We start from the raw sequence: 26,079 nt of genomic DNA, 5'->3' as shown, positions 1-26,079 counted from the left end.
TAGATAGAGCCTGTGTAGGTAAGTGGATAACGCGTGAGACTGTCATTCTAAGGGTGTGGGGTTCGAGTCTCGGCCTAGACTGAGTTAAATTTTTTCCAACACTATAAATGATGTTCGCGTTTGATACTGAAAGAGATTTATCCTATGAAGGGAGAAAACCCACGATGGGGGCAGGGGGAAAGACGGACACTGTTTATCCTTAAGTGTTAAAATTTAATTTATTCCCATGTCTTTTGCTCTTTCCTTTCCTTCTTTTCTCATTTTGTTTAGCTTTCCATACTTTTTCGGTCTCTGCATGATGCGTATTATTGTTTTCGTTTCCTTTGCATTAATTCCTATCTCTTTGATCTTAAGGTAAATGGAATTTCTGTAGATTTATCTCGTGGTTGTTTCTCTAAGTGATGCTCTCAGATAGTAATACTTTTTCCTCCAAATGGAGGAATATCCTGGCATGTTATGTTTTCGGGCATGTATTTGCTGTCATGTTGGTTGTCCAACTATCAGACATAGAGTGAAACTATCCTGCTACTGGAAAAAGCTATCATTTCTTATGTATCCAACCTCCACTTTTTACAGTCGCTGACTGTACAAAACACAGGTTCAGCTACTCGATATATTAAAATGTTAGGTTTATATATTTGTCTTCAAAGAAAAGTTTGTCTCCAATCTTTTCGACAATGAGATCTCGAAAAGCACAAATACTAAAAACGTACCGTTTTCACTGGGCAATTCCAAGTTTTGTGTAGGTTGTCCAGTTCTAATTGAATATTTAAAAAAACATGGCCTTTATTTCTTGATTACATTTTTAGCGATACACTGGAAGTGCTGAAATTTTAAAAAGGATCATATCCTACGAGTTACTCATATTAATACCACACAGTTCTATATTGGGGTAGTATATCTATCAGGCGTTTGTTTCATGACCAAGTGATGATAAAAACGAAAGATAACCATTTCTCCAGTCTAAGATGAATCTTTATTATTTAGAGAGTTTTGACGAATGAACACCATATATCACTGACATTAAAATTAATTGTGTGTGTAATGTATTTGCTTATTACATGCTACATACAAAAAAAAAAAAAAAAAGTAAACACTGATCATACATGAATTAGAGACTTCAACGGGAAGTAGGTTTGAATCTTGTAAGCGGTGCGAGATATTGAAAAAATAATCGAAAAAAATCTCTCCTGTATGGTACTCCTTGCCGATTTTTATCAAGACGTCTTTCAGTTGTGTCTGTAAAGGGACATGTACAGATGTTGTGAGAAATGACAAGGAGATTCATGCTCATATGTGAATGATGCGCTGTGTAGAGAGCGCAGGTTTAGCTAGTATTTCATTTAAAAATTATCATAATGAGAAATATAGGTCCAGTTCTTACATTTCCCGATCAACTCTGGGGTAATGACGGACTTTCTGTAGAACCGAAGTTATAAGGCAACCAGGGAAACAACATAATATGTGATTGCCACTATCCGCTCAGCGACTGTTTCCGATCTGTGGTTACTAAGTCTCTCCAATAGAGTGCAGCGCTATCGACTGATATTCAAAGAACATCCTTGTATCAAAACTGGGCTGTTCGGCAGTACACTAGTCCCCCCTGTAGTATTATAACGAATATTACGCTCCTGACTCATTATAATAAACGATTTTGTTTTTAATGGCCAACTCAAAGATTGATATTTTATGGATTATCTGTAGTTGCCATTGCATTAAAAATAACTTCGATAGCACAGTTTTAAAATATTTTAGTTAGCACGAACATGGTTACTACTGAGAAAGAAAGGGATACTGAGGGTGACTAGTTTTTGAGCTGTTCTTCTCAGACCTCCGTATAATTCCGCCACTGTTCTCAGTCCTCTCTAGTCTAAGAATTGACTCGAATGGTATAAACTTCACAAGTGCCAAAAGTGAAATTCCTCATGTCCCCGACAGAAATTAAAGTCCACACATTTTTATGCTGAGGAAATAAATATGTCTGCTGAACGGCGGCCACTTTCTCTCTTTCTTTTTTCGTTAAAAGAGAAGGTTATGTTCGTTAGTGATTAAGATAAGTTTATTTCAGATAATGCGGTATGCGTCTCCTTGTACTCGTTTGACGTTAATTCAAGAATGTTATATTGTTTCACCCAATGATGGGGTTTAAACCTGAATCGAGCTTTAATTACACTCACCCCTTAATTACACTCACCCCAATATTGTTAAACTATTATAAATGTTTGTTTGATACAAGAATTTCGCGACTTACCAGACATTGTTTCAGGATCCACCAGTGAGTCGCGACACATGAGTTGATAATTACTGGCTTTAGATATTTTGTGTGCCGTTTTAATTGAAAATACTAGAATTGTTTTACCATAATGTTTGTTTTTCCTGTGACAGTGGCAAAGCTGAGAATTGGCTTGTAATGCAGTGCATTTCTAGTTACAAAGAGAGTAATTGTGATCGCTGTTGTGGTTCTCGTTGGATCGTCCTTGATCTGCAAAATGACCCCCCTTTTTAACTTGCGTCATATATTACATCATCGTTAGTAGAAGAATAACCTAAGTCACTTGTATACGTTAGAATGGTGAAAGTGTGCTACGCATCATATCACTTTACTGTTACACTCGCCTCCAACAGCTAACTGTTCTGATTTATACACTAGTAGCCTTCATAATATACAGCTACCGAGTAAGAGGGTCAGTGTAGCGGCAATTCTTCAACGTCTACTATTAAAATCGTTCTTTGCGTTCCCATATGATGGTAGCGTTTTTTTTTTTTTTTTTTTTCAAAAATTGTAAATCACCGTTCGATACCCGGAACTGACTATTCGGAAAGCTTTTATTCTGTCATTTCATCAAGAAGACAATTCGCAAATATAACAGCACATTCCTCATTTTCCTGCAATATATTTCTGCTAAGTAAATTCTCAAGTTGTAATATTGTGTCTTTCCAAGACCAATTGTGAATTTAGAAGTTGCAAGCAAAAATACAGTAACATCCAACAATACTGATATCATTAGGTTTTAAAAAAAGTCTATATGAAAAATGCTTTCCATACGATGACCACAATATTAGTAGGCCCTATTTTGTATATTTAATTCCTAGGATTAAGCATGAGACAAGACAAGGTAAGACAGAGTTCTTTCAATAGAAACGTATACGATTTTTGAGACGAGATAGCCTCAACTCTCGTCTCGTGCGCATCCCTAATATATTCCGTTGCAGTTAGTTCTTTTGATCAATTCTTTCATTTCCTTTTTTTTTTTTTTTTCGTATTGGGTGATTGACGTAGTGACAGGATTTCAAGTGATAATTGGCGTCAGAACCACACATTTTTTTTTGGGGGGGGGGGGGACAGACTACCAGGAAAACTGGAGTGTATGGAATACTCCTCAAAAAAACGGAGGGTCCGGGATTCTTCCCCGGAAAATTAAAAAGAAAAAATAGTTTTCGTTTATTGCATTGAACATGAAATTAACGAAAAGCGAATTGCTAAGAAAAGGAAATAACCATAGAGCCGGTAGCCTGAGAGACATTTCCTCGCCTATGACTAGAACCATATCTTAAGGAACACGGAAGGAAACAGAACAAACCCGAAAATAACTATTGGCACGATTTTGTCCACCACAAGCTCACATGATTTGGGTTCGAAACAGAGAGGGAGCCGCGGTGGCTCAGTGGTAGAGCTTTCACCTCTGGTGCATGGGGTCCCGGGTTCAAACCCTGCTCCCGCCAAGTGAACTTTGTGGTGGACAAACACTGTGTGCGTGGGTTTCCTCGGTGTTATCCCGTTCCCTCCCACTTTCTTCATTCCACCATTTCATTCATTTGTCATCATCACAGTCACCTTTAGCCTAACCAGCATAAACATGGGACGTAAAACTCAAGAATTTCATTCAATTTCATTTCATTTTGTTAGCTTCTTCAGGCAGCAGATTTTTCACATCATATTCACAACTTTTACATTGATTGTACATGCAGTTTTCGTTTTTCACATCACAAGTCAAGTAGTTGTTTGTGACTGGAAGGGAATGAAGAAAAACACCCTGATATGCCTTCAACCAAAAACGAGAAATTCAAATGTACTTTGCAGACACAAACATAGTGAGGAATCTTGCTCATGACGAACATGCTGAGGTCTGAGTAAATAAAACTTTGTCTTTGATACTTTAGCTGTTGGATGGTTCTTCCAAAATAGACTGTAAGCTTCTCCTATAGTCATTATCATTCTCTCTCGTTTCCCGGTCACTGTTTTTGAACAATTATACATCACTTTTGCTGGGAGCTTTGCGGCTTATGTCATCTTTGCAGTAAAATGCAATTACTTTAGTGCCTCTTTCTTTATTTGTTTTAATCATTTTCGTTACCGACACACAGGATAAATGCTTGCAGACATCAGGATGTAGCGTACACCACACTATCTCTTGCACAACAACCTGCTCGCTTGCAAAGACTCCGCAGTTCTCTTCACGGCTTTTGCGAAAGCTTTAGGGGTACTATATGTTCCTCTTTCTTTTGTTGGTGCTCCTACTTTTCTCAATTTCTTCTTTAACCTACACAATCGCTGTCTCTCTCTATCTTTCTGTCTTTTGGCAACTAATTTGTTTTTATCACACTTCTTTTTACGTCGAGCTACTCTTTTTCTCTCTCTCTATCTCTTTTCAGATATTCATCCCCTTTTTCTGGATCACTTTTCTTTCCTTCCCTCGATTTTGCCATGAGAATCCATTTTGATGTATTCATTGTCTGTAAAGATGCAAATAAGCTGTAATTAGCGTAGGCGAACTTTTTTCAAGCAGGTAGCTTAAAAACGTAACACGTTCGTTACCCTTAAAATACCAAATTAAAGTAATTTGCAGGCTTCTAAAGTTCCGCAAAGGAAACTCTAAGAAAACTAACTTTGGGTCTGAAATTGAAAATTTTCTCTGTTCCTCTGTTAAAAATTTATGTAAACTTTTTTAGTATTTTGGCAACGGACGTCAAAATCTCTAGGTTTTACGTTAACACAGAAGTCATTGCAACTTAAATTCTGCGATAAAATAATACTCAGTAACAAGTCAAATAATGTTCACACATTTATAGATGCAATACATAACACAACTGCTAATTTTAACGTTACGACACACTTAGGAAAAACTGCTCTACAAGTGCTGACCCAGCACCAGTATTCAAAAAGTCTTATTTCAGTCGCTTGTACCCATTATTTCATGTTATGACAGGTTTACTTTGCTGAATCGAATCAGTAAAATTTACACATTTTTCTGTACATCCAAAGAAATAGTTTCATTAGTAAATAGTTTCCAATTTTTGATTGGTTTCAAATTTTCTAGAATGGCTGATTGTGTGAAAATGTTATCTTCCAGTGCTGTAGGAAGTTACACGAATTGTGGAAAAAGCTATATATATTAGTCGAAAATAGGGAACTATAGGGGCTTTATGATCTCCAAATTTACACTACATAATGGCAGTTGATTTCACGAGATAATAGAAACATCAACTACAGTCTAGCTACTAGACGCGTTCCAAATCCCGGTTAACTGGTTTCGGTTCCGTTTAAGGTTGAAACAGAATATGTCGGTTTATTTCAGAAACCGCACTGTAATTTGGTTCAGTTTCGTTTCAAAACAACCATTATATTGCCACTTTTTAGAATATCCATACATATTTCGGAAAAATTGCGAAATAGATGTAATGCTTTCGTTTTAGGTTAAGGTATTGTGAATCTGCTGTTTCACTTTTGAATGGAATTACGATTTCCCATTTTTTTTCTATACCGGTATATATTTTTGTGAGAACATGTTAATAAGCAATAGAAAATATAACTGTTTTTCGGTTCGGTTTGGTTTCGGTTAACCATTTGAAAATGAAATGAATTAAGTTGCGTTTAATGTCCCACAATTATGCCTGTCAGGTTAAGCGAGACCATGATTAAAACAAGTGAATTATGAAGGACGAATTGGTGGAATGAAAAAGTGGAAGGGAACGGGAGTATGGGACACTCCCGAGGAAACCTACGAGCACGATGTTGTCCACCTCTAGCTTATTTGACTTGGGAATGAACCAGGTACCCCACCCATCAAATAGTTCAGTAGTCAGGGTTCCGGGTTGGATTCCCGGTAGAAGAGCCTTTGAAATTTTAAATGTCCTCGTTGCCTGTGTTCATGTCCTTGTCGTTTGAGGTAATGGAACTGTAAAACGAGTCAATCCCTCTCTATGTAGTCAGCATCCAGATTTATACACTTCTCCAAGCGTTCCTTCACTTTCCGAATACCGTCATTGTAGAAGTCTGCAAATTGTGCTTTAAACCACCCTCCCATCTCATGAATGGCGTTCATCTATGTTGTCAAAATGGTGACCACGCAACGGATTCTTAATTTGGGAAAACATTCTCCCGATCTCGCACCCAGTGATGTTTTCTTAAGGCCGATGCTGCAATACCTGGAAACCACACGCCCTTGCTTTGTCGACAGCAACTTAAATGAGCTGGTGCATTGTCACCTAGGAGAACACCTTTCGAGGGCACGCCGCGGCGTTTCGTTTTCAGAGCGTGTCCTCTTACAAGCTAATCTGTGAGGATTACTCCATGAGAATCCCATAAAACGGACAGCATCACTTTTCCCCCTGAGTTGTGCACCTTTTGCCTTTTTGGGAGGAGTGAATTGGCATGTTTGCATTGCGTGCTCATGGTTTTGATTTCCGGATCATACTTATATATCCACGTTTCATCCAGTGTTACCGAAAAATTCCTCTTCATCACTTCTAACTGCGTCAACATCTTTTGGAAAAGGTCACGCCGTGCCTGCTTCTGAAAAGTGACAGAAAACAAAGAACCCAGTGCGCAGATACCTTAGACATGTGTGAAGTTCATCATGGATAATTTTTCATACACTACCATAACTCAGACCAGTATCATTCATATTCATTTGGATGGTTACACATCTGTCTTCGAGGATTACACTCCACTTTCCTTAAAGTGGCCGCATCCTCCGTCAGGGATGGTCTTCCAGGTCCTGGGTCGTCTGTGAGGGAGATATGACTAGTTTGGAATTTCCTTTTCCATTTTACAATGGTGTCATAAGGTGGACAATCATCACCATACACAGCCTTCATCTCGTCATGAATTTGTCTGGTATCATTACACTTCAAATGCAGGAACTTTATCACACTGCGAGCCTCAATCTTATCCACGGCAACTTACAATTTGATCAGTTTTGGCACACCCTGTAAAAAATAACAATCATTAGGAGCTGTTTTCCTTATCATGCGCATAAGAACCAAACATAACACTATCAATATATATATATATATATATATATATATATATATATATATATATATATATATAAGTGATTGGCGATCTTTTCTACTCAGATGTTTATTATTTGTTAGTCCACAAGTAAGTGTTTAGTAAGAAGAAATATATTTCAAACCACTATCAGCTATAACGACTGGAAAATAATAAATACTATTAAGGACGCTTGTTTGTGGAATATTTAGTTACAAACATGAACGAACTTTTTGCATATACGTGACCAGTAATAAGATTTGAAGATTTCGTTCCATCATCGCAGTTTTAGTTTGATTTGAAAGAAGCAGCATTAAGAGGAAGAAAGGAAGTTGCTAATTGAATTGATAGAAAGAATTTAAGACGTTATAGAGCGAGGAATTCATTTGAGGAGTTCCAACTCATCTCCCTCCCTTAAACAGGTGGGAAGCCCATGAGTTTATTTTTCCGTAAATATGTACCAAAGGAAACTTAGAGCTTCCTCGTGGCTAAGAGGTTAGCGTTCTCACATTTGGCGTAAGGCCCGTTACACAGTCACGCGGAGCTCCGCGCGCGGAGTCCCGCGTGGCAAGATTGTTCTATTGATTCTTATGGGTGCGTACATAGTCACGCGGAGGCCTCCGCGCGCGGAGCAGCCTCCGCGTGGCCCTATCCGCGCTCCGCGAGGCAGATAAGGCCATTGAGCAAATGGGTGCTTACATAGTCAAGCGGAACTCCGCGCGCGGAGCAGCCACTTCTCTTTAAAATTTAAAAAGAAACGTGCATGGTAGCAAAAGCAAAATGCAAATTGATCCAGATTTCTTTTCTTATTTTTGATAGTGAGTTGCTAAATAATATTTTATACTGTTCTATAATACTATTTTCGTATTGTTTAGTGTTATTTTTAATTTAGCTATATTGTCTTCGTTTAATTGGAACTTTCAATTAATGTCTTTGCTTAATTGGAACTGTATATGTGGTGCCTCTAATATAGCACTGTTAACAGTACGTGACTATTGTAATTTTTGGACTTTCTTTCAACAAATTTCAGTTTGTTTCAATTATCACGGAGGTTAAATTAACACCATGTTAATGGGATCCCTCTTGTGAGGAATACAAAAAGCGTGACATTCGTGAACAGGCATGGAACGAGATATGTAAAAGATTTTTTTTTTTGTAAAAATGAAGGTATGGGCAATGAAAAAAGATAAATTGAGGCAAATAATTTATCTCTACTATTAAATAGTTGATTGGATGTGAAGTTCTAACCAAATGTACAAACATAGGTTATTTTCATTTGTTAAAAAACAGTATCTGTTAAGTGCTGTATTTTAAGAGCGTGCATATGAATTTTATTTAAATTGCATTTTTATAATTTCGATGGATTTTTTTTAATTAGTTCATCAAACGACTGAATTGACGTACGGAAATTATTGAAGTACTTCTCGTCTTCTCGCAAATCTATATACACAGACGTAAAGCTCCCTTCAAACTTCTTTGAGAAACTAAGGAGTGAATCTTGAGACATTTATTTTTTCTGTGTTCTTCGTTTTCTCTTCTTACAGAAATATTAAGATGCCAGTATTGTCGTTTCGAACTTTTTATGTTGACTCGCAACACTGACTGAGAAGGGTCCTGTATATAATCACGTGACGCGTAGCGCGTAGCTACGGATGACTGTGTAAGCACACACGCGTAGTGCGGAGGGCGGAAGACGGGACGCGGAGCGCGGAGCTCCGCTTGACTGTGTAACGGGCCTAAGAGACTCGGGTTCAATTACCGGCTGGAGTTCGTGATTTGGATCCCACGTTAAGCTGTAGGTCCGTCTCATATAGCCTTGCTGCTGAGAGGCACTTTAAAACTGAAAATGAAATTGAGTCAAAGAGAAACTTAATAATTGCGTAAGCGAAAGTGAAATTATTTAGAAAGGCTTGATGAATAAAATAAAATAGGCAGTGGAAGTTTTTATAACTGCCAGAAACAAAGTGAAAGGTATGCCAAAATAAACAAGCTTTATGAATGGATCACTTCAATGTATACTGTTATTAGAATCGTTCCAAATTTCGGGCCTAAATTAATTATGAATACTATTAAGCTAATACTGTGATTTTTAAGCAGAACGTTGTGGGCAGGAAAAGACGTCCTGTTCTAATGAACGCTAATTGTACTGCAATACTTCGAAAACAGATAAGGAATTTCCCGTCTATTAATCGCATGCTAAACGTCTGTCGGGACGAAAGAACAATCCTTTATACTTCTGCTTTCACCTGGTAAGTCTCGGTTAAACTTTTAAAAGTATATTTTGGCAATTTATATTTTCCCAATAGTAACTGCATTAAAATTCCATCTCATTAAAACGGAAATATGGTTCGCTCATCTATGAGAATGAGACATCCTATGTTTGCTAGGTTTGTTCTTTCCTCGGCAAACATACAGTGACAATGAAAGTCAGAAAGGACAATTACCTTTCACAAGAAATAGTGTAGGAAGTAGTCCTAACTGCGTTTTCTCATTTTAATGGTATATCCAAGTAATGTAGGTCTAAAATAATAAGTTATTTTCGTTTCACAGTGTGAAATTATAGCAGATATCCAAACTTTCGTATGTGATTTCAATATCCAAACTTGAAGTACTAAATCTGTAACTACTATTGCAGTTGAGGAATAAGATGAAAAATAGAAAATAGAACCTTTTCCTCGGACACTGAATCAATATAAAACAGCCATTACTCGCTCTCTCTTACTGTTTTTGCTGTATGGGGATTAACATAAAAACTAAAAGTGGTGGTTAATGTTTATCACTTCTAGTTCAATAAAAAAATATCAGAGATTCTTGGTGCTGAATCCATATATATATATATATATATATATATATATATATATATATATATATAATAATTCATCGTTATTTCCGTTGCATCCATTATTGAACCAGGTTGTAATCGAATAAACCACCATTTCAGTTTCAATAGATACATAAAAGTCGAATCAAAATTCATTCTTAAGGCACTGAATCTGTGTCAGAAACTGTATTTTGATATCCCTTGCTGTTTATGCTCGTAAATACTAGTAAATTCCAACCACTTCCGGTTTCAGCAGTGCGTTGCAAACAGTGATGATATTGTGAACAGGTCTTGTCGGGCTAGCAGCTAGGTAAACACTGCGAATATGATAGGGCAGTAGAGTGTATGGAATATATACTTCATGTATGTGTGATTGGATTCTTTGATTGGTGGTTGAAATGGCTGCTTCTGATTGGTTTTTGAAATGGCAGGATATGATTGGTGTCCATGTTTGACTCAGTTGGGATCCTGTTCCTCTGTTAAGGTTCGTACACCAATCATCGGTTCGGTTAAACATGGACACCAATCATATCCGCCATTTCAAGCACCAACCAGAGGAGTCCAATCACACATACAAGAAGTATATATTTCATACACTCTATTGTCCCATCCTATTCGCCTGAAGATGAAGACGATATCAGCCCACGAAACAATGAAGCTACAACATTGTTTACCTGGCTGCTAGCCCGATAAAGAAATATTAACAATACGTCGCCTGGAAAGCTTTAATAGATATTTTAGTGATGTGTTCTTTTGAGACGCTGAATCGCTTACTGAAATCTCCATATCAGTGTCTAATACTGTTTTGTTATATGGTGATCAACGTTAGAAGCGGAAGCTGTTGAATTCTAGCACTTCTTGTTTGAATAGAAGGTCAACGGGAAGATGGAATCTATTTCTGGGACGGTGAATTGATTGCAAGAAACCGCTTTTCCATATCATTTGGAAATCAATATTGAAACTGGAAGTATTAGTACATTTCAACCACTTTCGGTTTCACTAGAGTGCTGCATATGATAGCATGAAACGAATCTTTAGACGCTGAATCGATTTCAAGAGGTAACTTCTCACTGTGTTACCATTTGTGTTCTATGACAATAAACATTGAAACCGGAAATGGTTGATTTTTACCACTTCCGATTTGAATAGAGGCTGAAAAGAGAATTTGGGGCCTATTCTCGAAACACTGAATCTATTACACAATAACCACTTCTTGATATCTCTTACCATATTTGCTCTATGAAAATCAATATTGGAACCGGAAATACTAGTGAATTTCAACAGTGTTGCAGGAGGGGATGACATTCTTTTGAGATCTTCAACTAATTAAAAAAAATGCTTGTCGCTACTATATTACCGTTTTTGTCCTATGGCGTTACACATTGAAACCAGAAATGACTGATTTCCATGATTTCTTGTTTGAATGGAGAGTCATCGGAGATAGAATCTATTAGGACGCTCAATCTATTGCAGGAAACCGTTTCTTCATATCATTAATGTTTATGATTTATGGAAACCACTATTGAAACCGGAAGTACTAATAAATTTGAACTATTTCCGATTTAGCAGTGTTGTGGATAATGACTATGTTTTCTTGATACGCTGAATCGATTGCAAAAAGTCGTTTGTCCCTATCTATTACCGTGTTTGTTCTACACGAAAAACGTTGAAACTTGAAATTGCTAATTTCAACCACATTCGGTTTGAATAACAAGTTAATGGAGGAGATAAATCCTAATCTTGGGACACTGGATCGATTCCAAATAACCGCTTCTGGATATCTGTTACCATTTTTGCTCTTGATACCTGACGACAGACAGAAGGACGGACATAACTGTTCCGTAAGACTTCCGACTCATATGCATAGCATAATTTAGAAGTTTAATAATTATTGTAATACAATTTGACAAGAAGGTAAGTTTTAAAATGAAAGAAATTAAGACTCACATTGGGTAAAACTTTTCTAATATTAGGCAGTGCTTTCGAACCTTAAAAAATAATTGTTTTGAAGTAGTATTGTGTATAGAAAATATTTTCTTGTATTTAAAACTATAATTTCATTGTTTAAATATAAACATGTGTGTAGGCAATACGAGTTATGGAACTTATTCCAGTAGATAAATGGGAAGAGGTAGATTTGTATTGAAGAATGAGGGAACAACTAGAAAGAGACAATGCTTTGACCTTTTTCCTTTTTTTCTTTTTAATACAAAGGAAATTGGGAATCTAAATTGCTGTCCACTATATTCTCGTAGCTCGTCATAATAACTTGAGCTCGAGTTGGTTTCCAAGGGAACAAGACAAAACACCTACAGAAGGAAATGGTCCTCAACAAGAGAATGGGCCAACTTTTCTTCTCGTGTCTTTGGAAAATCCCCTTTTGTATATAACAGCCTCCCCTTTCTTTTCATTTTCAGATGAGAGAAGTAAGAGATCGAATCACATATGAACTTCCTATGTTGTTTGTCGAAGATTACTCTTATCCTGGAAATACGTTTATCGTTGTGATCTGAACTTTGTTCTTGTTGAGTCACTACTACTTTTGTAATTTGGGGCATTGAGCTTGGTAATTTAAACGTGTTTTATACGAAGAAAAAATATTTGTTACTCCATACAAAACCATTTAAAAAATAAATTTTCTCTGTCTCACACAAATTGTGGGATAAGCACACTATACATACGTTAAAATATGTAGGTGAAATTGCAAATATTCAGAAAGCTTAATTTTAGAAATTTAGTTGAATTTTCATTCCATTATTTTTATTAGAACACGAACAATAGTCAAATTAGACTGCTTTAAACCAGCAAGGCATACTAGTAACAAATTAAGATACCAAATATCATTCCAGCCGTAAACATTTAAAGTAAGATCTAATACGTGGTGTACAAACTTTAGGACGAAGATGCTTTTCACATGCTGTGCCACTCCCAAATAGTATAAATCGGTTGAACATAAAACCACACATAGAAAGCAATGCTGCAGTATGATACAGGAAACCACACACACAAACTCGTGATTAGAACAAAAAGGCACTTTTATGTAGAGACAATAACTTATACTGAAGGCACTGCGACTAATGATCCACCCTGACTTTACAAAAAAAGTGAAATGATCCTTAAAGGGTATGGTCAGCACGGTCAGCGATAGATGTTCTGCAATGTGTTTCCATGCTGCTCTCAACTTTGGTAATGAGTTCTTGCGGTATTGAGTTTCATACTCCTCCAGCACTCTTAACAACTGCTGGATGGACCTTGATGCATCTGAACGTGCTGCGAAACATATCCCTTTAACCCGAACGTGTTCGAGGGGATTTAAGTCGGGAGAACAGGTGGGTAAGTCCATTCACCGAATATCTTCTCGTTTCAAAAGCTTCTCCACCTCCGTTCACCGATGCGACCATATGTTATCATCATCCATGAAAAAGAAGTTTGGGCCGATTGTCCCTCTGAAAAGACTTACGTGGGAAAAGAGTACAGTGTCACAATAACGTTGACCAGTAAGTGTACTGCGTTCAAGAATGTTGGAGGTCGGTATGCCCATATAACATTATGCCTCCCTACACATGAATACCGGACCACCAAAATTATTATGTTCGACAAAGTTCCTAGGTTCATCGCGTGTTCACATCTCTCGCAAGATGAATGTACGTCCAGAATTACTACTCAGACTCGGTCCAGTTCTGATATTTTTGGCGTCGCTGCAAACTGTACCGTCAATGTGCAGGTATTAATGGAACAAAATGTAATAACCATTGGGCAACGAGGCCAACCATGCAGTCAACGTGGCACTGTAGAGCGAGAGATTGGGCGACTTGCAGTCTTCTTAGATGTGTTTGTAGTTGCACCCGCTGTTTAACGTCGGTCTATTCTTGCCTGTTTCAAAATGTAGCGGTCATTCTCTGGTGTAGTTGACCGTGGACGACTTCCATATCTTCTCCACACAGCGTTGCCTGTGGTTCGAAATGCTTCTCATGTACAGGGAATGGTGCTGTAAGCGATAATAAACTTCTGGGTTACGCTTGTAACAGTTCATCTTTCTTTCAGTTTCCCAACAATTCTTCCCCGTGTAAAGTCACCAAAATGTCTCCAAGACATGTTGTGAGTAACACTACTACAGTGCTCTTCAACAACTTTGACTGACATACACTGACTAATCTTTCATTCAACTGCTTCGTGTTGGGGAAGCAGATCTATTCGGCGCTACAGTCACGCTGACGTCTCACTAGGTCTTGATTCTTGTATTCGTGCAAGAGACCTCTGGCAACATATTGCCGTGCTTTTATTCATTTTATGTTACTTGATCTGCCTCGTCCTTGAGTTTTGCGCACTGGTGTATATTAACGTACGTAATACCCAAGTATACACACGTTCAATCTTCTCCCTCTCTCTCATTCTTGTTCGTGTGAATTGCATAGTACTGTGCTCCTGCATATCTCTCCCCTCCTCCCGCCACTCCAGTGATCGAGCACTTTCCAGTTTCCATTCTTGTTTATCAAATGTTCTGTATGAGTGACTCAAAATAGAATCTGCAATAATAATAATAATAATAATAATAATAATAATAATAATAATAATAATAATAAATACCAATATCGTCAGAAATGGATGCATACTCAGTTCTGCCTGAGTCAGTTTTGCTCAGTTTAATATCCGAAGCACAAATTGTGCTGTATATGATGAGGAGCGGAAAATCATTAGTCTCATATTAGTGTGTCCGGAACTTTTTGGGTCACTCAGGGTCATGGATCCGTCCATGTCACCGAGTCTGATAGTTCACAGGTTTGACTGCCTCCGGGTTACGGGTCACAAACGTCATGACCTGTTTAATCACAAACACAAAGAAGTGTTGTGGAATATTAACCCCTAAGGAAGTAAAGGTTATTTGAATTGTTAGGTCGTTCACAAGATCTCCCAAGCTATCGGATTATAAGTAATTCTTCTATAAATATTCTTCTTGTATTTATTAGATTAGATAGAATTTTACGAAATTTCACTTCTACGGGGGGCAGAAATTTTTCCCTATTTTAGTAGATCTCGGACACTGTTAGACGTAGAAAGTTAAATTTTATCAATGTTTTCCATGTACCACAAGCTGAGAGGGAAATAGTGTTTCACAAAATACAAAATGTGGTGGAGGACAGGGACTTACAACATTTTAGGCCGTCCAGCAGATCTCTGAAACCTTTGCGTGTAAAAAATTAAAATTTAGTACCAATATTGTAAATGAACCCCAGGTTAATGACAAGACATAATTTTAAGACAAGTTGTCCGTAAAGGAATGGGAAGGAGAACTACGAGAAAGGATAATTTGCAATTCCTGTTTTACATTTGTGTTTTAGTCTTTTCAACATCAAAGGGGGGCGCGGTGGCTCAGTGGTAGAGCTTTCACCTCCGATGCTTGGGGTCCCTGGTTCGATCCCAGCTCGCGCCGTGTGGATTTTGTGGTGTACAAACACCATGCTCGTGGGTTTTCTCGGAGTTCTCCCGTTTCCTCCCACTTTCTTCATTCCACCATTTCATTCATTTCTCATAATCTCACCGTCTCCTTTAGCCTAACCGGCATAATCGTGGGACGTAAAACTTAAAGATTTTATTTCATTTTTCTTTTCAACATCAAATCACATTTTATTGTCCTGTTTCATAATTTTCTTCTTTCTCTTTGTAATGGAAACTCGTCTCCACAATTTCGTAATAATAAGGTTCTGATCCAAGTTATAACCTTCCTTTCTATAGGGTCGGATATGTAACGTGTTAGTGTGCCATTCATCTAACGGAATGTAGTCAATTTGATTGCTTGCATTTTATCTAGATATTAGTAAATTTCCTTGTAGAGAACGAAATTCTCCGTCATTGATTTTTAGCAAATTTTCAATACACGTGCACACAAAAACACGCATTTACTTTCCGTGATAGATATGTTAGGTCCAAGCCCGAAATTTAATAGCTATTGGGAACTAAGGTATTCACTTGGCCAAATTTAAAATATTGCTAGACCTTAAGAAGGTTAATATGGCTATGAAATACCCTGGTGAGCTGGCATTTGATTTTTGAGTAACTAGCTATCAAACTTGTCAGAGTTACTAGCTCAAGAAATCCAAACCCCACTTTGATAGAAGACAACTCGTTGACTAAAGATCTACACAACACAATATTTCATATCCGTAGTAAGCTCATGAATGTCTGCCAGCATGCCAAATTTGGTGAGTATCGGATCGGTTTCTTGGTTTCATTGAGTTCAAACCCAACTGGTATATATATATATATATATATATATATATATATATATATATATATATATATATATATATATAATATTATACCATAATATTCCATACCATGCTCCAATATGTATAAAACTCGTCAACATTGTCCACTATACGAAGTGTGATAAAGATTCGATGAGTTCTATGGATCGTGCCCAAACCTGTATTTTAGTGGCCTGGCCAATAGCTCGAAAGCGATAGTATATATTAGGGATGGCCAATATTTTTCGGAATCTGGATAGGAAATTTCGCTTTCCGGACTTTGGGAAATTCCGTAATTCGAGAAAAATCCGGAATTTGGAAAAAAGCCGGAATTTGAAAAATTCCGGAAAGTAAAAATTCCGGAATTGGCCATCCCTAGTATATACCTAGATATACCAAAACACTTCTTGTACGTACAAAGCTGAAAGAGGTTTACTATCACGTGAGATATGGCCAAGATCGGATTAGTATCGATAGCATATCACTTCTAATAACCTTTCAGTAAGTCAACTCCAAAATTTGAAGGACAATAACTTCAGAACGAAAGACTTCTTCACTATATTATTTCAGGTGTGTGCTAAGCTTTTCACGTTCTATCGTCATCCTAATTTTAGTCAAGATCGAATGAGTTCTCTTAATCGCATTTCAGTGAAATTTATTGATTTCACTGAGTTCAAACCTAAATTCGATGTCCAAAATCTTGGAAATTAAAGATCTATACGCTATAATCTTTCATATTATACACAAATGCTTACAAAGTTCACCAACCTTTACTTTTATGCTGAATGAAGATTGGACTAATCAAAATCGGCTGGGTTTTTATCGATCGTGATTTAGTGAAATTTCTGAATTTTATGAAGGTCAAATCCAGATTTGGAGATCAATAACCCGACAACCAGTGGTATGTATTCTAAAATATTTCATGTACGCACTAAGCTGTACGAGGTCTACTAGCATACCACCACATCTGGTCAAGATCAGGTTAGTATCGTCGACAGCATACAGCATACCACTTATAATAACACTTAATTAAGACGAACACAAAGTTTGATGATCAGTAACTAGTGATGAGCAAATGCAAGAGCAGATGCTCTTAGTCCTGTACTGGAGCCATTTGTCTTGCTCTTGCACACCCAGTTTTGGTCTTGGTCTCGTTTGGAAAAGTCTTCGCAAATCTTACGTTTTTCATATGTAAATTTTACATTGGATATAAGGAATAATAAAAGCTACGCGTGTCATTCCCTGCAGGCACGTAGCCAAGGGGTGGGTCCGGGGGGTCCAGAACCCCCCCTTCGGATCCAGAAATGAAAATATTAAGGAAAGATGAACGAGAAAAAGATGAATCAGCGTTAAAAATATAAAGCATCAGCAAGCGTTTGGTTTCACTTTCTTATGAGGAGCGTTGTGTGGAGGAAACGGAGGGGGGGGGGGGTCAAGTTGAAAATGGATATTATTGTAACGAAGCATTCTGAATTCCATCTATTTCCATGCTAATCGTATGGACTACAAATGACGATTGATAAACCGGTTAGATAAGATAGACTCTCAGGAAGAACTTAAGAAATATCCAGAATCACCAACAATATGAGCCGTTTTGAATTTCGCGGCAACACTAATCCATTTATAGGATGTCTTTACCCCAGAAAGAGATCTCGTTGCTATCCTTGACGGCATTAAACGAAGATAACAAAAAGAAGACGACAAGTAGAACCGAGTTCGAATGGCCTCGGAGGATTATATGGTTTTCAATACCTTTTTATGTCCTCTTACTCAAGATTTCTTCACAGTGTTTCTCATTAAAATACTAACATATCCTCATTTTATTGTCCTAAAAAAAAAGGGTATGTTGCCAGTAAAATAGTTTATATTGATCGATCCCCTGGTGTGTAACCACAGTATTTCATGTCACGCTCCCCCCCCCCCTCACACACACACACCATTACGAAATCCTGGCTAAACGAACAAATATATGTTGCCAGTAAAATAGTTTAGAATGATCGGGCCTCTACTGTAATAACCACAATATTTCGTCACGGACCCCCCCCCCTATTCCAAAATCCTGGCTACGTGCCTGTTCCCTGTCTTAAGCGTCAATAGTAGCGGAAATGTTTTCTTGTTTTAAATGTAATATTATTCACCTTCAAATGAGTATGATATGGTAGTATACAGAATTACTGAAGTGCAATACTATAAAAGCGAGTCATAGATTTTGCAATATTTCCACAACTCAAACATCAGGTGCGTGTATACTCCGTCATTGACCATAAGTACAAGGTTAAACTGATATAAGAGTTAGCGCGGCAAGCGAACTATTTAACACGGAGGCCGCCACTTCATCAGTGTCTTTAGTCTGTTTTTAGTAACAGTGACGATTAGAGCTCAACAATATCTGAGAAGTGAACTGTTACTCTGTGAGGTCGAACTCGAGCATAACACTGCGGCAGTAAGCAAAAGCATTTGCCATGCAAAAGTGGAAGGTATAGTGAACACAGGTGGAGGTATAGTGGAAGGTAGCACAGCAACTCGTTGATTCCAGAAATGTGCAGATTGTAAAAGCGTCGAAGAACAGCAAAGGTCCGGCCGCCCCAGGGTAACAGATTCTGAGCTCATACGATACACCATTGAGGAAAATCCATCCACCAGCACCCCAGTGGAGTTTCAACATCCACCAGCACCCCTAAACATGTAATAAAGAAATAACGGCCACGTTTTTTTTTTAAAATATTCAATTAGAACTGCACAATCTATACAAAATTTGGAATCGACCGGCGAAAACGGCATGTTTCTATCACTTGTGGTTTTCGAGATCTCATTGTCGAAAGATTGCAAACAAACCTACCATTTTAATGTACAGGGTGGTCCAAAAGTAGATATGCAGAGCAACATTGATCAAGTATGACATTTTAATTTATTAATATAATGAATATATTTGTTTTGATTTGATCCGAGCTTAAGATTTAAGTGTTTATAAATTGACAACAAATATGGAAGAAACTAAATCAATATCTATATGAATAATAATAAGTAAATGATATAAAATGCCATGATCTGATCAGTACAGGACTGTATACTTACTTCTGGGCCACCCTGTATAGATTTTTAGTGACTGGTTTTAATTAGTAATTGTAGTTGCTGTTCAATGTTTAAAAGATTGAAGATTGCTTGTTTCATCTTCATGTCCGTTTAAAACAAGAAGTAAAATTTTTACAGCATTAATCACTGCACATATACATAATATATAATAAATATATCTGTTTTTGTTACATATAATATAAAGTTTTTGTGTTAAGTATTGGAGTTGGTAATCATAGCGTCTGATTCTTGATTCTTCTTCTGTTGCAGGGAGTCACACTTGCTTCCAGCTATTAATTGCTCATTTACATGATGCAGAAGAACTGTCTGTCCGACAAGGGAAGTCGTAGCATGAGTGATATACGACTGTTGTAGCAATGGTGAAGTGAGGAAGTGAATAAATAGAAGGGGGCCTTGTCGTAAAGTGTCCTCTGAGTGGTGACGATGTTGATGAGGATCTAATGTCGTGGAATGTGAATAAGCTTCTCATAGCTCAGGGTTCTTGGCCGTTCTGGCGTCGTCTAAGCCATTATTGGAGCAGCTTCCAGCAACAGGCGGTGAAGGAAGAGATCAATCTTCTGATACGCCTCTTGTTGCAGAAGAGAAGCAAGTTCATCGTCGCGGATCTGCAATACCAGCAGCAGCCTCAGCAAGAAGAAAAGACGACCCTCATCAGCCCGTTGCTGTAGTGCCCGTACTGTGTAACTGTTTATCCTCTTCGTCGTCCTCTGTTGTGACTTGTGCGCGTGGGGTGTCGCGTGCTGTGTCGAGAGCTTGCGGATGGTGTTATGGTGTTTTAGGCTTCGGCCGTTGCGCGATGGGCTGTACGCCCAGTATTCACGTCTCACAGACCGGCGTGGTCTTCTGTAAAGAGACAGACGAGAGCCCTTCCACATACTCTACTTTTAACCATCAAACGACTGCAGTTGGTCATGAGAACCTCAAGTTGGATTTGGATGCATCGGCAGGTATGTGCATGACATATCTTTTTGTATGCAACATCACATTGTTCCACTTTAGTTTCTAATTCAAAAGAAAATAATCAAATTTTTAGTTTACAATAACAGAAAAAATTCCTTTTTCTTTATTTGACAATACGGAGAAAAAAATAGCATATCTGGTAGATTTTCTGTATAATACGCTGGCAAGAAGGCTACCGATTACTATCAAGCTTTGAAACATTGCACACTACTCTAGCGTAATTTTGTTAATTTTTTCGGGTAATTTATATGCTGAGAATAATGATTCTTCAAAAATCAAAGCATACTCAGTACATTTTTAATTTTAAAGAAATGTTCTTATGAACATACACCTTACGTGTTTCTGTAACATCGAAGCAGACTACGTACTATGCGGAAAGTAGATATAAATGCATAAAGTGTGCTACAAATTTCAGATATACTTCGTCTAAGCCAAGATTTTATCCTAATATATTTTAATATGAATTTAACTAAATTACAAATTAGTTAAATTTTAATATGAATTTAAATTAAATTATAATTTTAACTAAACTTTGGGGCTGAGCATATCTCACCTGAAATATGCAACAACCAAATAAAACATATCGTAAGTTATTATTGAAATGTTAAATGGAGATTAGAAATAAAAGATATTCTAGATATTCTTCAGAAACATACATACAGCACTTCGCATCTATACGTGCACTGTGATTTATTAGAACAAGTTTAGCCTATCTAAGTGCGATAGTACATAAACTCAAACATTGCAGTCATCCTAACAAGGCAAATATAGTATCAAGGTACTCACCATTATTAATTTTATCTACGTAATGCAATTAATAGTCGGTTAAATGCAATTGATACAGCGTTTGAATCAGTTGCGTTATTCTTTTGAAATAAAGTAAGTTGAATCATGCTGGAACATTAATATCTTCAAAATACATTTTTTAAGTTGTTCGTTAACGTTAATACATCATAAAATCGCCTTACAAATATTAGGCATTAATTTATTTGGCTTGCCACGACTTCAAAATTGTTTTATTAATGATAGTAATAATTTTTTTCTTAATTTTAAGCGCTTTATTATTATTTTCTGCCTTTTAGCACTTTTATTATTATCTTCCTTTTGGCGACTTTTTGAAGTCGGTTCATGTTTAAAAAAGTCCACCTAATCTCTAAAAACAAAGAAATATCTTGACAATAAGTCTGTGATTTTTCTAATGCGCATTAATGGAAATTAATAAACTGCTACTTACTGCAGTAGCAATCCTTTGTATGGAACATAAATATTCAACTCTCTCACCGATGAATTAATGAATTTATGATAGCACAAGAATGAATTAATAAAAAAATACAGATTGTTTTATTATTTACTGCTCTAGAAAATGAGTTACAATATTGTTAGAACGATTCGTTAAGTTCTCGTAATGACCTGCAGAAAGCAGCATTAATTTTATATTAGAGTACGTTATTACTATGAGCTATTTCCGTTATACCAACTTTGCATTATTGTCTAGATCAGTATGCTAGTTTGTAATTTTCCATTGCTTTGTAAAAATGCACCATTAATAGTACACGCTTGTCATAAATTAAACTTTTCATTCACTAGACGTATTTTACGGGATTGTCCCTTATAGAGAGATTGTGTCCCGGCATCCGGACAAAATTTTTCGGGACGTAGAATTATCCTAATTTGTGCTTAATGTTCTGGTTCTCAAACTTAGAACCTTTAATTGCCAAGAAATTTATAGCTATAGTTATAAAAATGGCATACCAATTTGCAACTCTCTTATGCTACGATATTAGTGTCACTAGTAGATACGGAATAATTACGCACGTGTAACTTGAAACTACACTGATCTACTGTGAATTGAAATTAGTTTTATTGTTTCTTTATTCCTTTAAAATGCCGTGTTCTTGCAGAAGATCTAAGGACTGGATGCCTTTTCATTATACCTTCTAGTTGTGATGAAAAATTGTCCTGTATTTTCTTTTTCTTTCTTTCTTTTTTAATGTACAAACCTTAGCATTCACTGCGATACCAAAAGTTACGTAACGGTGTTTCATTTAGGCCAGACTCTTTTTGATACTTAAATTTCCGTAACCAGATGATAAGTGATATCATTTAATGTGATATTTACTGCAGTCATAACTCTTCAAAGTTTATTTACGAAGCCATTTTAAAAACGAGAATTTCGATAAAAGACAAGTTTTTTAAACGTTCATGATGAAAACTTATGTAACGTAAATTTATTAGAAAAGTGACAGAACTAAAATAAAAAAAAAACTATATTGACATATCGTGTTGAAAATAATCCTAACAGCTAGCAGAGTTTTGAGTATAAACATCGCGGATGATGGTACATCCTCATTCCTTCCTCTCAGGAGACAATTGTCGGTTATACGTCCATGTTAATCTGGAGCAGTATCAATTTTCAGCTCATCCTTCTGACAAGTTGAGGATTTTCTATTCTTATTTTTCTATTAAAGCTACGAACTCAACTTAGAAATAAAAGTTAATACAAACTTATTGCCCACTAGGTGTAAGCACCCGTCATTGTCGGGTCTTAATTCAGATCCTGGATGAAGAGAGTAAGCACCTGTCACTCCTAGTCTTAATGTAAAACCTGGATAAAAAGAAAAGAAGATTGATGTCATTAAAGAATTTCCCAACTATTTATTCTCCGTTGTTAGGTAAGTCCTCATAACCAATAGGTAATGTTGGTTGCATATAGACTAGGCTTTCTTAGAAACAGCGAGAAACGCGCACTCATTTTGATTCTCCGCAAATAACCCTGAGTCGAACACAAGAAACATGGCTTCGGGGGGAATAGATTAAATCTGATAAACACCTATTTGTGCATAAAATTTGGTGGCTCTAGGTGAATTCATTCTATGCGAAGAGCTCATAACAGATATGCACACAGACAGGAACACATTATTTTATTATTATTAAAGATGAAAACAATATGAAAGCTTCAAATCAAATCCTTGATTCTACTTCAATTAGAAGCATAATAAAATTTTATATATTTTATTGATTATTCAAAATGTTTGCAAATTTTGAAATGTTGGCAACTTTCCGGTATACAATAGCTGTCATCACTACATTATACGCATTATTGAGTAACATCAAGAAACGTCTCTCTTTGTGTTTCTGACGTAAATCGCGCGCATAAAAAAGATTTAGGTTTAACGTAAGTTTCACCATTAAAATCTGCTCAATTCGCATTTACTCCTGTTTCAAAATAATATTATGAGAACATTATGACAGTTTTGTGATGGAAGTGGACTTGTGTAATATATTTTTCTTTAGATCTTCAAAAAAAAAAAAATAAATAAAAATAAAAATAAAATAATAATAATAATAATAATAATAATAATAATAATAATAATAATAATAATAATAATAAAATAAAATAAAAATTAAAAAAAAGAGAATTTTCTGCAACCAATTTCTTGAAATAGTGGACGTGATTTGTAATTTCCTTTTACACACTTTCTTTTCGACATTATATATTGAATACCACTTTGTAACATTTCGTATAATTTGAACATTTAGTACTTAATTTTCGATAAATATTTTTTAAAGCTGTACGAATCATTTTCGTAAAATTTATATAAACTGTATTTCAAAATTAAAATAAGATACTGCTGAATTACTTACAACTGAGTGTAATTTAATTGTTCGTCATACAGCATTATCGAGCTTTACGTTCCTCGGTTATGCTCTTTAGGTTAAAGGAGATATTGAGAACTAAATGTTGTAAAGGCAGTACATAACACACATGTTGTAGTGCAGCATCAACGTATGTATCGCGGTGCACTGGTACGTCCTGAGGAACTGTTTGATGAATTGTATCAGCCGGAACAATTACACGTTCCACCTTACTTTATTCGCGCGGGGGAGGTGGGGAGTGATATTCTCAAATTTTTGCCGAAGGTTTAAGTAGTTCCAGAGCTAAACTGACTTACCAGGTAACCGGGAATATGCCCAGTTCGCCTGTCTGTCGCAAATCTATTTAATGACAAAAATAAAATGAGTAAATCTCTCTAAAATATTTACATTATTTTCTCGAATAATATATAAAATAATTGTACCTTATGAGTCTTTGTTAGTAATAACATTTCAAGTCACGTGTAAGGTTAGCTAATCTGAAGATGTGGCTGTTATTGTCAGGGTGCCATGGCTGTTTTCAAACATCAAACTATAACAGCGCTTTTGTTTTGAAGAACCTTTGTTTAAAATGCTCTCTTACTTTATAGTTAACACCGTATGTGATTATAAACAACATGAAAAGTTTACAGCAGCAAACGTCTATAGATGTCATAATACTCATCCTTCTCACACCAATTGGTATGACGCCGTCCCAATATCTGTAGCACTACTCTTTTCAAAGAGCTAGTTTACTTCACCCTGAGTAGTTAAGTGATTGGTGAATTAAGATGATATTTTGTATTTAAGTGAAAACATAATGGAGAAAGATGCTTGACGCATATTCAGAAATCGACATTGAGTACAATTTAAATAAATAAATAAAAGTCTATTCCCACACTAATTCATTAGTGTAAAAGATGATTATCTACTGTATAGTTCGTTGAGTAACATGGAATTTTCTTTATGCTTCTGGTTTCCGTGAAGTTTAATACAGTTCAAGGTTAGTTTCAGACTGGAAAAGTTGGACAAACCTTTCCCTAGGGGGATTCGAACCAGTGATAGGTATTGCAACGAACCTAATGCCTTAGATCATTCGAACCATGTCAGCTCGTTTCATCATATATATAATTTCTGTTCTCTGTACTTCCGTGTTAGGTGAAAGTAAATGCATCTTAGTGAGCTATTGGAAAGTTAATAACAATGAGAAGCTAGTAACTGGCGTTGACGCCTTGTAGTTCTAGCATTATATGTCGTGCTTCTAAGATTTTAGCTGTTAAACTCTAAGTTAACAACATTAAGGAAGGACACGTGAGATCTGCATGCATTATGAATGAATTATATGTGTGTGTGTTTTGCAAGTACGAGTCTTCCCTTGCAAAGAACTTAATGATGATTGATGGAGACAATGTGATATTGAGAACAGACATTGCCTTTTATTGATCTTGATTGCTTGCCTGTGCGACCTTCTGCTTCACAGTTTATACAGCGCCTTTTGATAGCTATTTCCCAAACAGTTCCTTTCTGATTCTTGTGTGTAATACGAAGTTGCTTAACGATTTGGATGTGACCATAGTTACTGGTACGGTTATATCAAAAGTTATTTAGATTTTAAGAATAAATAATTTTTCAAAATTTCTATAAAAAACCCTATTTATTCGGGTTAATTTTGTGTTTGTACGTTAATATATATCGTGGAACTATAATAAATTATTTTCCATCGACTCTAGTCCTAACTCAATCTATCTACTCGCACTAGATATTTAATTTTCAGTTCTTTGTATACCCTTTTGAACCAAGAAGACAAATTGCCCACCCTACCCTAGTTTGATTAGGTTAATTGTTTCCGTGTATCTATTAGTGGTTATTCCTCAATGGGGCAGATGGAGCAGCCTGTTCATTCCTTTTTTGTGCTCTGACAAGTAAACCTTACGTTTGGGTGAATCGAGTTGCTGACAGACACATATGAGAAAGTAGTACTAAATGTGGTCAGTATTTCAGTGAAGTTGTAGGTGCGAAGCTCCAGGGGTTTAGGAGATCAGCTACCAGAACAT

At 36.5% G+C, this 26,079-nt stretch overlaps 1 protein-coding gene across 1 annotated transcript in view; it reads left to right on the top strand.

The window, feature by feature from the left end:
- LOC145678448 (high affinity cAMP-specific and IBMX-insensitive 3',5'-cyclic phosphodiesterase 8B-like) overlaps positions 1-26,079 on the top strand; it is a 1,074,619-nt gene that overhangs the window by 292,504 nt on the left and 756,036 nt on the right. The window contains exon 2 of the mRNA XM_081748584.1: positions 19,682-20,379. Within this exon, the coding sequence (XP_081604710.1) occupies positions 20,229-20,379 (151 nt within the window). The 5' untranslated portion in view covers positions 19,682-20,228. The remainder of the gene's footprint in view (positions 1-19,681; positions 20,380-26,079) is intronic.

Source organism: Thermobia domestica, chromosome 2, assembly GCF_964235325.1.
Source record: "Thermobia domestica chromosome 2, izTheDome1.hap1.1, whole genome shotgun sequence".
In the NCBI taxonomy this organism is placed as follows: domain Eukaryota; kingdom Metazoa; phylum Arthropoda; class Insecta; order Zygentoma; family Lepismatidae; genus Thermobia; species Thermobia domestica.
This window is presented reverse-complemented; position numbering and strand designations above follow the sequence as displayed.